The 13419-nt window shown below is 42.2% G+C and overlaps 1 protein-coding gene across 3 annotated transcripts in view; it reads left to right on the top strand.

Annotated features, from left to right (window-relative positions):
• The window catches only part of ARHGAP18 (Rho GTPase activating protein 18), a 92199-nt gene that overhangs the window by 15354 nt on the left and 63426 nt on the right, over positions 1 to 13419 (top strand). Inside the window, exon 1 of one of the 3 annotated variants that reach the window (XM_086745152.1) lies at positions 9926 to 10075. The exons of 1 other annotated variant lie outside the window; for it this stretch is intronic. In XM_086745152.1, the coding sequence (XP_086601278.1) occupies positions 9999 to 10075 (77 nt within the window). In that variant the 5' untranslated portion in view covers positions 9926 to 9998. Of the gene's footprint in view, positions 1 to 9925; positions 10076 to 13419 lie in introns of those variants that run through there. One more of the 3 variants, XM_086745153.1, reaches the window with a different exon arrangement.

Here is a 13419-nt window from a genome sequence, read left to right as displayed (position 1 = left end):
GGGCACACTCACATGCAAGATGAGTCTCTTCAGTGAGAATTTGTGAAATACCTTAAATTACTGAAAGTGCTTACTTCTTATATTTCAATTTTAAAAATGGTAAAAATTTAGTTTGGAAAAAGAGGTAAAAACAAAATAAATAGTTTTTGCAGCATACTTACTATACAGGGATTGCTAAAATGCATAATTACTGATAAAGAGATGATACTCTGGGTGGACAAGATGTGCCCTTTCAAAAATGGTACCTTTCATTGAGGCAAAATGTGGTCCTCAGCTCTTGGCATCTGTCTGTCTCTCATACACACAAGTTCACAGTATGTGAAATAATACAGCACTTTCTTTTTTGTTCAAGGAAGGACAGAAAAGAGAAGCTGCTGATTCCTTGGTATTTTAGATAATTTCTCCCATGATTAAAACCAGATGGACTCACATAAATTCTGAGATGGAAATATTAATGACCAGATTACAGTGCCTTCCAGCAATTTGATTTTGCATTTAGTAAAAATATATGAAAATGCATAAGGAGTGGTGTTTCCTAGTCCTGGGAATTGCTTTCTATCCCCAAGGAAAATGCATCCTTCCACTGATGCAAGATAGTAGTACCATTTTCACTGATTTTTAAGTGCCAAGATGTAACCTTCCTTCCCTGATCTGAGAGAGCACTAGCCAAGGGCTGCAGATGGCTCCTCGCCAAAGACCAAACCCTGATGCAGCCGCGTGTTGTGATTGCTCACTTGGAGCCCCACTTCCCTGCGGCAGCTGTATGGCTTGGAGCCATTCCTTGGGTGCTCTTCCCTGTTGCTGGGTATGCGTGTGCGTCCTCCTCTGCAAAGCACCCTGCTTCCCCGGCCTGGTTTGTGCCATGCGCTCTCGTTCTGTTTTTGTCCGTGACCGTGTTAATTCCTCCTAGTGAAGCTACGGTTGCATTTCACAGATTGAAATTTCAGGACACTTTGCAACAGATGACCTTATAATATTTATATGTTATGTATATGTATACATTTATGTACATTTACATTGCTTTTCCCCATGGGCATGCTTACTTAGAAGATAGTTCAGCTTCTGTCTTTCTGGGGTTTTTTGCTGGACATAGAGTGAATAGTATTGTACATAACAGAGTTATTCAATAGTAAGATACTGTATTAAATCAAAGCAAAACTGACTGCTAGAACATAAATACTTTTTTTTTTTGTGAATATCTTCCAGATGAACTGTAAATGTTATGTTTTTCCTGCAGAAACTACACAGATGATATCCTGATGTAGGCAAACTTTCAAGTTTAGCCTTCTGTAACACCAGCGATTGCTTCCAAAACACACAGCACTGGTAGTATATTCTTGCCTTGTATTTCTTTATTATTCTTGCTCTATGACTAGTATTTTTTCAGCTTTTTCACTGGCTGCTTTCAATCATAAATAAACAAATAAGCACTCAAATATTTATTTCTTGTACAAATTTTTGCATAAGTATTCATGTTAATTTTCCTTGTAGTTTTTATTAATGAGAATTACATGAGAGTGACTTTTGAATAGTTATGAAGAGCAAATAAATGCATACTTTTGGTAGAAGTACTATCAGAAACAAATAATCAGTTTTTTTCCCTACTGTTTATGTTTGTGAATTTCTTTGTTTAAAATTTAGCCAATCCTTGTTACAATAATGCTGCTGGAAAATAGCTTCCAATCCCAAATTATATCATACACTTATATTCAAATTTCATTCAAAATTACAAGTGCTAAATGTTGCTGTCAAAGCTAATATATGCAAAAGATGTAGAAAAAAATTTTGTTGTGTTACTTGATGATTTTCTACAGAATGCAAGAATAACAGAAATGAGCCTGGTAAGCTGATGAAAAAGGCAAGATAGACAAGAATGTGGAGACTTCTATTCCTCCTTTCTGATTTATCTTTGATACTTGCAGATAGGGTTTTAAGAGATTCTGCCCCATTAATATGATACTTCTCAAACTGTAGTCAGGATTTCACATGTGGTTAAAGTATGGTGCCTTTCTTTTGGGTTTTAGTTAAATTTCTGGAAAATGCAGTGCTGAGTTGATATGAAGCATTTTTAAAATTCATGTTGAAATCAGAAGATTGTTTCCATTCAAAATAGCAAAAATAATACTGACCGCTTGAAATATTCTATCGCAAGGGGGGCTGAATTTGATTGCATTGTGTAAAATGTGAGAGAAGGAAACAATTTTTAAAAATTTGTTTGGAATGAAAGAGAATGATGCAAAATGAGTATTTTTGTCAATAAGAAAGAACTAAGAATATTTTGCTTTGTGTTAACTTGAAGTTTTTCTGGGTAATCTTCAGTTTCAAAGCCTTTACAGAGAAGTGGTTTTCTTTCTCACAGCCCATGACTCATGCAATTGTTCCTTTCTTTGTTCTGAAGCATTTCTTCTCAGTTCGTAGTGACATTTCGGGATAGCTCTGGCTTGCTCAGTTTAGCATTGTTCCACAATTTGCAGGAGCTTTTCTGACTGACTAAAGTCAGAAGAAACACTTCTCCTTCATGGCTGCTGTGCATGTTATACTTTGCCAGATGTTTCTGTGCTGCAAATTCAGCTGTGATCAAATCTGCAGACAACAGCAAAATTAGACGGATAAGGAAGAGAAGAGCTCCCAGTCAACTTGCAGACTGACTTAGTGAACATTTGCAAGACAAAGCATGGTTTCCACTTCCTAGCCAGATGTAGACTAAAAAAACTATCCCAGCTCCTACTCAAACCTATCTAAAGAAGAGGGGGGAGCAGCTGACACAGGCTGTGAACCTGGGTGATGGATGCAGCCTGCCTTTTAAAGCAGCAAACAGTATGTTTATTTTCAAGTATGTCCTTCACACTTGCTAGCACCATCTCCATCTCACTTGATGAAACTTCAGCTGGTCCACGCATCCATTCAGTTACACCCCAAATGCTGAAGATAGGGGTCTAGTTCCTGACTTGAAGGATGAGTTACAGGAATCTTCTCCTCTCCTGCCTCTCCAGTGGGTTTGGTGTTGGTCGCAATGTCCAAGAGAAGAGACAAACGCAGGATTTCTGGCATTTGTATGATGGCACCCTCACAACAACAAAGTGAATGCCACTTACCACTCTGCACTTATCCCTCTGAAGAAATTTCAGAATTAGCTTCCTTTGCGTGCTTTGATGTGCAAACTGGTCAGCAAATACGCTCAAACTATATCACACATGCATACATTCAAGTCAGTCATAGAAGGACTGTAAGTACCGATGTGACACAGCTGTGAGAAAAGTGAATGTTTTCCACAATACAGTGTTTGTGATACAGTCTGAAAAGTATTTGTGATGTTGTACAAGATCCCGGTTGCTCTACATAGTTCAGGACCCTCGTGCTCAAGAAAGATCAGTTCAAATCAGAACAGGCAACATGGAAACAAAGATGGTCAGGAGGATGGAAGATCTCTCTCTGAGAAAAAAAACAAAAGCATGTGGCATGTTTAACCCAGAATAACTCTTTTTGGAGGGTTATACAGCTGCCTTGTATAAATGTAAGACAGGATTGAGCAGGAACATGAGATATCATGCTCCAGAATTTAAAAAAATCTTTATTTCATATTCATATACTAGTAGAGTATATCTACCTATGCAGCGAATGGATTCTGTGTGACACATCTAAGTGACACATTTTTGGAGAACTAAGGACTGAGGCCATTCTATTTTGAAAATACACTGTCTTTTCATAATTAGTGGCATACATGAAGTGATAGTTTATAAAACTGAAATTGTATCAAAACTAGCTCAAGAGAAAGGAGGCATTCACATTTACCAGCAGAAATCCCATAGTCCCCAACACTGATACTGACTTGCTGCTTTCCAAAAGTGGCATGAAATATTAGTTGTGGTAAGTTTTCCCCAGAAGTCCTATACTGCACGTGTAGATACTGCAAAGTGTACTAGACTTACCATCTGTTCTCTGTGCTTGTGGATACAGAAATCCATGCCATTTTACCCCTGTTAAATCATGCAACAAAAGAAAGTAAAAACAGTGATATAACGAGAGGTAATATGCTGCCTTTTTTGGTACTTTCAATGTAATTGAACGTATAGTGAATAATCCTCATAAATAGCTAGATATTACTAGCCCTGTTACATAGATAGCGAAAGGGAAGCAAGAATTGGTATGAAAGTTTGTGCAAGGTCACACTACAAATAAACATGGATAAATTACCACTACTGAAACCAGTATACCTCTGGGTAAAATTCAGCAGCTGTCTGACCATGAGCAAAGACATAAAGCAGATGAGATGAGAACCTCAACCACTCAGCCCCCTCTGTGATTTATGTAAGGTAAGCAGATGGGCTGCCATGGACGAGATCAGAATTTCTCCAGGGGGTGCATTCGAGAAAAATCAAACTGGATAAACTGGAATAAATTCATGTGCTCATTAGTCTTTGTATGGATAATCTCAAAAGTAGCATCTGTAATTATTCTTTCACCTCTTCCAAAGTCATTGAATTAAAAATTACCAAAGCAGCCACCAGAGTGCACCAGATACATTGTAGAGCAACTTGCAAGAGAAGAGGAACATAAGCATCCCTCCCTTTTCTTATTTTTCTCTTTTATTTTTGCTATGGGAAACAAATGAGCTGTTTAAATAGGTATGTGGAGGGCAGTGAGGGAGAAGGTGAAAACTTTCAGGAAGCTGGGAGGGTGTCAGCTCTCTTACCTGTGGCTATTCTCTGCCAATTGTATCTTGCTTGCTAAATTCCCCCACGTATCGAGCTTCCTCCTGATACTACTGGACATTTTTTTTTTCTATTAAGAAATCATATGAAAATTTGAATATAGGCTACACCTTAGCTTGCAGGAACAGATCATAAGAATGTGCTGGCTAGCAAACGTTACCAGCTCTCTGCGTACAAGTCTGCTTTCTGTGTACACGTGTATGACTTCATCCCCGTCTTTGGTGTTCAGGGATATGTAAGCTGATCTGAAACACCTCCTAGATACCAGTACTGTACATTTCAGAGTGCTGACTGCTCCACACTGTGTATACCATATGGTGCACATTGTAACTGAACATTGCGTCTTCTGTATTTTGAAGGGCAACATAAAAGCATTAAAGGTGGAGCTTACCTAACAGATGTGGACATTGGCATGTGACCTACTCATGTAGTCAGCCCTTCTAGTCAGTGGAAATAAACAGACAGTTCTAGAGCGTGATTCATCTTTATGTCCTGAAGTGGAGGTCTAACATAGGGCAGAGGATTTTACCCTCTAAAAGCCCATTTCTTTCATGGACTTCCAATGGAGCATAAAATCACTTGCATGGGAGCAGACATCAAGGGTTAAGTAACAGAAGTCATACCCTGAGTATGTAACCTGTAATATTCTTTTTTATATTATTTCTAGCATTGGTTATTAACGGCTGCAGAACACTGTTTATGTATGTGGTTCATTATGTAGTGGAGTGCAACAATACATGAAGTGTGAAGCGTAAGCAAGAGTTGGATTTCATCTGACAATACACAAAACCCTTTCCATTTCATGTCTTTTTTGGCTGCTAGCTGGAACCCTGGAAACACAATTTGGACAATGGAAGTGCTGCCATTTTATTTGAATGTGAATTTGTTGAGTGTGCTGACGAGACATTTTCTGCTCAGTTTAAAACCCATCTGAACAAATTTTACAGCAGATAATGCTAGGGCAAGGATGAAACTCTCATGTATTAAAAAACAGACTTTAGAAGTGCTAAAGTACAGTTGTACTTTCACAGCAGCACTGCATTTGTTGTCTAAATGCTTTGGCATTGGTTCCAGAGGGATCTCTGGACCTCAGAAGGAATAAATCCATCTGCTGCTGTTGAAGTCAGCCTGTGAATTAGCATTTGTAAGCTCACCTGTTATTACTTCCTCAAGTCAGTGCTTCTCAGTGGATTGCATTTTTACCTGCTGATAATTGACGCATCATCAGGAACGTGGAATGTGAAAAATCACCTATCACCTATATAAAATATGTAATTATATATTTACACAAATTATGAAAATTAGTGTGTTATATTTTTTATTTGGGAAAACTTTAAAAAGAAAAAAATCACTCTGCAGTGAAGAGTTAGAAGCATATGTTGAACACATGCATGTTCAAACCCTGTAAAGAATGTTCTGCTGAGAAGTTCTCTTTTTAGCAATTGCTTTATAAAGAGAGCATTAAGCACGAGAACCCTGCGTGATCTGCCTGGCTCTGGTGACTGATTATATTAAGTGTAAAGGCACTGCAAGACATCTTAATCTAAATATTTGAACACTTTGAAGCAGTCTTGGATTCTGTAGCAAGATAGACTGATTTTTAATCTGCTTTCTCAATGATTTCTCCTTTTATCACACAAAGCTGTATGCCTCAAATGGTTTATTCTTATCTAGTTGATTAGAAACAACCTTACTTTTCAAATAAGCATTCCCGTGCCTTGTTACGAACATGAATATTAACTGGAAACTCAGCAATTACTGAATGTAAGTTGGTTTAGGCAGAAGATAGACCGGTGAAGGACACTGGTGCTATTCATGTCAGTTTATATGTCAGTTAATACATCTGTAGGTCAAAATTCTCTAGCTGGCTCCACTGTAAATCAGAAATATTTCATCAAAGAAAACTATGCTGGTGTTACACTGTCGTAACACAACAGAGTTTGATCCTATCAAGTTGTCAAACATAGTAAAGAAAAAAGTTTGCCTAGAGTTAAGCTCCTAAATCCACTTCCATGTTTGAAGTGCGTCATACTAAAGACAGATTTAAGAAGGGAATCAGTATCTCCGCTGGTTTTATCAGTAATTGAATCCCTATTCTCATTCATTAGAACTTTTCTCTTTCTAGATCCTTTTCCCACCCTCCTTGTGATACACTTACAAAAGCTTTCTTACTCTCCAGTTGACGGGTACAAACTCAATCTGAGTTTTGCCACCTCCTCCCTCCATGAACGAGGCAGGTTCTTCCCCTCCTCCATTTGCAGTAGAATTTTCTTTGAGCAGTCCCTGGTGACACCGCATGGGCTACATCTTGTTTCTGCATTCTTCTTCTTACAGTGGCAGTGCCTTAATTATGATGTGTTTTAAGATGCTTATCAAAGAAAAAGCTGTTTATATTTTTGTTCTTATAGCACCTAGTATATATTTAGTTTGGGCAAAGGGCTTTGGAAAGCACTCATTAAACACAGAATGCTTTAAATGTTTTCACTATTTTTTTTTCTGTTAATTTTTAGCTATTCTTTAAAGGAAGTTTTACAACTAAGTGGGGTATTCGGTATGCAACCAATTAGCTGAAATTTTAGAAATGGTGAGATCCTAAGGACCCTGGCATTTACATATTTAGTTTTCTTGGTTTCATTTAAAAGAAAAAGGTTGGGTCCTTCAGAAAATATGCATTCTGCATAGGCTGTTTGACAATTAACTACATACGCATTTAAAGAAGGAGCCAAAGGCAGCAGCAGATAGGTGTACTGACATACATTAATAGGATGTTTTCTCATCTCACGCTGATGTACTTCTAAAGCGAGCAGTGCAAAGACGAGTCTTGTTTGTGTGTTTATGTAAGAAGTTAGGCCAATTTTTACCTTTTGAACACAGCCTGAGATGTAGAGAGAGTGCTGTACCTTTGCAGTGGGAATACAGGGAAATCTCCTCACAGTCCTAATTTGCAGGGGTTTAATGTCCTTGGTTTTCTTTGTGTGCCTGTGAGTAGGTACATGCAGATAATTTGTCCCAGCGTATTGCTCTTGGTGCATACTGCTAGTTAAGCTGTTGGAGCCGTGCTACTAAGCCATTCCTGAAGAAAAACTGTAGCTGTGCCTTCTCTTTTATCCATTCCCTTCAGAAACTAAGAACATCTGGTGAGGTGTGGCAGCACTAGCTTCTTTTCTATGCACTGTAAATCTTAAAAGTTTTTAAAATCCACATACTTGAAAATAGACCTGTTCTTCGTTCTAATTTATATGCAAAGCTTATCTGTTGGTACTAATGTCTAATTTTAAATAAATTATTATTTTTTAAACATTAATATGAACATTTTGATTAAAAGTTAACAATACAAAAAACATTTTAGCCAAAACACCTTGGCCAGCTGCCTACAGATAAAACATCCTACAGAAGCCATGGAAGAGGCAGGCTTCATTAAAACCCACCGCTACCCTCAATTCTTTATATGAGCTTAAAAATAAGGCAGCAGTTGACCTTCAGTAATGCAAGAAGTGGAAAGGCAACTCAGTAATGGTTGGTCGATGGAACATCAGCCAAGTTTTCCAGTGCTTGTAATGTTGGGACTCTTCTGAAAATTTCATGGTAACGTTACCTTTTCTAAAGAAATTGGGGACGTCCTGTTTGGCACTCTGTAGAACGCCGCTCTTTTAAGAAGAAACCTGCTGGATGAAATCATCTGCTTAAGTCAATGACGAAATTCAGTTATGTCTGGGTATCACCCATGATCTCTTCAGTCACCAGCTGTAAGCATAAAGGACTCTGAAGGACAAACTGATCTTGCTCAAACATGACAGGAAGTTCTTCCTATTTGCTTCTCCTCTGGGAGCAACTTCACAGCGACCGTTGGTTGAGATTTCTGTTCGGCAGATCTGTGCTGGAGAACAGCTGCACAGAAGATTGCCTGGTCCATCTGTGACTGCACGCAGCTTTCTGATTTAGGTGTACGATGGTTTAAATAAGTGAAGGTTCAGAACTCAGTACCTGCATGCTCCAGAACACCTCACATAGCCCGGTACTGAACTCCTCAGAAGTTTAACTGCAAACAAAGCAGTTGCATGATTTTTTGTTTGTTTGTTTTAAGAAGAAAAAGGAAATGCAACTCAAGTTACACTCATATTGAAGCTGATCCATTCACTCATGGCACACAGCAGTTGTAATTCAGACAAATCATGCAATGCAGAATTGCAGAATGCAGAAATGCAGAAACAAATTGCAAACCTAAATAGTGTATATACATTTACAGGGTACATTGTTATACTTGCCATGGAAAAAAAAAAAAACAAACAAGTTTGAGTGCTGTGTTACAGATCCTGCCTGCCAATGCAAAACCAATACCGAGGCAGTGAGTCCCATCTCCTCAGAGTTTGTGCCGAGGCGCAGAGGAGGCTGTCCCTGTTGAAAAGGCCGACCCAAGGCGCTACCCTGCTCCGGCTGTCGCTGGTTGGGAGAGCGTGACCTTGGAGCTAATGGCGGCTGGTTTAAGGCACAGCAGCTCTGAGGCAGCTCAGTCACCTTGTGTCCTCGCCTGACACGATCACCTGCTGTGATTTTGATAACGATAGCTTGTAATTAAAAAAGTTAATCAGTTTTTTTTTTTGTGTGTGTGTATGAAAAGTTAGACCAAGCACAGAATAATGTTGTGATTCAGTGAAACGGACAAGGTACAAAGCAAACACTGGATGCATTCCTTGTTTTTCTTACCACGGAGCTGCACTGGCAGCCCCGCAGCCCCGCAGGCCGCCGCTCGGGGAGCAGCAATTCGGGCGTGTGGCACCTGCAGTCCTGCCAACTTACTCGGCTCTGGCCCCGCCGCAGCTTTTCTTTAATTGACCCGTTTCTTTGCAATGCCTGAAAACAAAACTCCAGCCTGACCAAAGAACGCCGGGTTTTAATGCTGCGTGCTGTCTGGAAGCACACGGAACGCTGACGCGGGGGCAGGGGAAAGGGCAGGCGGGACGGCCGCCGGTGCCCGGGGCCAGTCCCGGGCCGAGCCCTCGGCGGCCGGCGCCCACGGGAGGCAGCCGCTCGGTCCCGCCGCTCCGGTGAGCGGCCGCTGCTGCCGGCTCCCCCCGCCCTCCCCCGCGGGGCGCTCGGGTGCCCAAGCCGGGAGGAGGGGCCCGGCCCGGCCCGGCGGAGGGCGGCGGCGGCCCCACCAGGCCGCAGGAAGCGCTGCCGTCACCCGGCCCTGCCCCGCTGCGCTGCCGGCGGGAGGCCGGGCCGCGGCTGGGCCGCTCAGCTCCGCTCCGCCTCGGCGTCCCCAAAGGGGATGCGGCGGCGCACGCCATGAGCTGGCGGTCCGGCTCCCGCAGCGTGGTCCTCACCGCCTACCACACCAGCGGCGGCGGCGACGCCCCCGGCGGGTGAGTGGCGGCGCGGGGAGGCCGGGCTGGAGGCGGCGGGTGCTGCCCAACCCAGCCCGGCCCGGTGCGGCGCGGGCGGCAGGTGCGCTCGGGGCCCGCGGGGCCGGGGCGGCTGCAGGCGGCGGGCGCGGGTTTGCGGGACGAGCCGCGACGGAGGAGCGGAGCCGGCTCCGCGGGCGGCTGTTGCGCGGGGAGGTGGGGTTTTCTCCGGCCCCCGCGGGCTGGTAGGGTTTCCCCATTTCTGCACTTTGTCCCGCATCCTCCCAAACGTGTTTTGTTTTGTTTTGTTTTCCCTGCCTTTCCCCCGTCTCCCTTCTCTAATGACCCCTGCACGTCGGTTTTGCCGGGCTGCTCAGAGCAGAGGTCAGACAGGAGCCGCCGGCTGTTGTCAAGGTGTTTGTAGCTGAAAACAGTGCCGGGCGTGTTGCGGGTGTCGGAGCCAAACTGACGGTTTTAGCGGTTTTAGCCTCAGAGCCGGGGAGATGGGGGGTGGGGGGGGGGGGCGAGGGGGAGTTTGTAGGGTGCTGGGCGGGGGCTTCAGGGGGAGCGGGACCCCGGCAGCCGTTGGGACCAGGCTGTTTGGGGAATGCAGAGCGCAGGTTTTCCTATAACCTCTCTGCACTTTACTGCTTTGTTCTTTGCATTGTTGTTATTTTTTCTTCTGATGAGATAAACGGAAGGTGCCTGTAACAGCAAGATAAACTTTCTAAAGCGTTTGTCGTTTCGCTTAAAAGGTGAAACTGATAATGGGCAAAGACGCCAGGTTCACTTATGTGAAGGCTGAGGACCCGGTGCCTCACAGCCTGTGTTTAGCACAGGCAGCAGCACTGCTGGCTTTTCCACAGCAACGACCAGAGAGCCTGCTGTGTGGAAAGGAGAGTTTTGTCTTTATGGTCCATTCAGTCTTGCCTCTTCCTTGCCAAAACTGTCAAGAAAGGTCCCATTGATGAAGATGGGACTTTTGTTAATGCGGATAAGCCAGCTGAAGCTGGGGAGGTATTGAAACTGGCAAACTGTTTCCCTGAGTCTGTAGGAAGAGCGTGTCTGATCAGAGAGATTGTAGTCTGGTTAAAAGAAGATAAAAGGAAGTACAGCCTGTCACCCTGGACAAAAGATAACTGATGCACCATGATGTGTCACACCAAGGGTCCAAGGCAAAGGCGAGAACTGAACTGAGAAGTACAGCCTGCCCCGTGTTTGAGCCACAAAGCTATGCCTCCCTTTTTATTGAAGTACTTCCTTCTCCACAAGTAATGCTATTTACCAGCCTTGCTTTAAGTCCTGCTGTCATCTTATCTACATATATATGGGCACTGCAGATCTAGCTGTTTACTATTGAATACAAAATATGTGCATTTTTGCAAGAAATCACAAATTCTACCGCCTTCTCTGTTGTTGTTTGTGGTGCTTTTACCTCTCATACCTCTCCTCAAACTTCCCGTGGAGGAGGGAAAAGATAATCACTTTCACTGCTCCTTGGTATAACTTCTGAATAAGTATCTGTGTATCTGTAGGCTGTTGAGATTGGTTCCCCCTTTTCACACGGGGCTGCCTGGATATGTGGTTCTAAGCTGCAGTTACTCTTAGCCTCCAGAGGCCCCAGATGCATGAACCCAATCCCAGGGGTCCCTCTGTGTTGTAGAAATTTGTCTCTGTGCTAACGCTACACCGTTAGGAGCAGCGATCTCATCAGGTTCCCGCTCATCTGCAGCTGCTTCTGGGGACAGCCTCCTGCCTGGGTAAACTGAGACATTGGCATGCAAGTAATGGCGATCCTTCACAAATTGTTCTGATGCGGGATTAAGGGAGTGCAGGGGGAAATTAATGTGAAAAGCAGTGTCATTTCTTTCATTATGGCAAATAAATGTGTGCTTTAAAGCTGTGCAGAGCAGGGGATTCCCACAGTTAATTTGCCGGAGTTCCACTGCTGGCAGCGTTACCAGTTTCCAAGCTGTGCATGTTTGCCATTTAGCTTGTTAAACCTCTCTACCTTTCTGCTGTGCCACTCTAAATTTGGACCTCACTCCTGTCTCTCATATTTTCATTAACCAGGATCTCAACTCCATGGTTCTGATTAATCTTCTCCCTCTTAGCCTGGATCCCCGGTGTCTTCCCACTTCTGAAGTGAAAGAGGTTGGAAGTATTATTTTGGTGAGGCATGGACAGAGTTGAATGGCCACTTGTTATTTTTTTTTGTCTTTTTAAAAACAAACAAACAACTCTTTTTAAACATTGTGATATTTCTGTGAGATTTTTTTTCCACTTTTCTAACTACTTTCCTTCTTCATCAACATTCCCAAGATGTGTAGATCTGCGTGATAGTAATAGATCAAACTCCCAAACCCATATAATTCTGAAATATTTTGTGGACATATGTTCTTCCATTGTGCTCTGCACAATGTGTAAATGCACCTATTCTGCAGTCCAGATTCTGCATTTTATTGCTGGTGTAAAATTGGAATTTATTTTGCCTTCAAAATAAGAACAACTTTTGGTATCTAGGTTAATATCTCTCTGCTAGTTTGAAAATTCTGTAATTTTTGACAGGGATCAGGTACAGTGTAATGAATAGAGAAACTATGTTGAATTTTTTTTTTCAGAGACATTCAAAATAGTGTGTGTAAGAGATTGCATTGTCTTTGGAGGGTTGGGAAAGGATGGCACTGGTACGTCCTGGAAAAAGCGATACGTTGGCTGTACTTCAAACAAAGTGGCATCCTAGGAAAGGGCTGGGAAACTTCTGAACCATTTATTTTTTCCTTCAGGCATACAAGAAGTCTTGCTTCGTAAGACTCAAGAATTTTACTGATCTACTTTTCTGCTCTTTTTTGTCCCTATAAAGGCACAAAGAGCCTGTGAAATATTTCCTTTAGGAAAGACTTACCTTACAATTGGTTTGCTAGCCTAAAATCGAGAACAGCCTTGGTGTGATTACTTCCAAGTTTGACAATTTAAGAACATTGCCTTGACAGTGGTGATGCACAGAATACCATCAGAACTATATTCTTTGTTACAGAGATTTTTATTTTACATTTTAATTTAAAGTAATCATTAAAGGCATATGTTCATGTAGTGTAGATATTGATTGTGGGTGAGTTCTGTGGTATACCTAAGTATTTATCTAAGAACTTAGAGAAATCACAAAGATAGATTACCCAATATCAAATTCAGTTTTAATAGCTCTCTTTTCCATATTGCTTCAGTTTTCTCACTTCCCAGTTTAAACCTGTTAGATCCACTAATGCTTTATTGGCTGTCATGCTACTTGCATTTTGATGTCATCTCCTTTTCTTTATGATGTCCATGCACAAGCGTTTAAACAATTTCTTTTTTGTTTTTCCCAT

Source organism: Chlamydotis macqueenii, chromosome 3 (assembly GCF_036417535.1).
Source record: "Chlamydotis macqueenii isolate bChlMac1 chromosome 3, bChlMac1.mat, whole genome shotgun sequence".
In the NCBI taxonomy this organism is placed as follows: domain Eukaryota; kingdom Metazoa; phylum Chordata; class Aves; order Otidiformes; family Otididae; genus Chlamydotis; species Chlamydotis macqueenii.
This window is presented reverse-complemented; position numbering and strand designations above follow the sequence as displayed.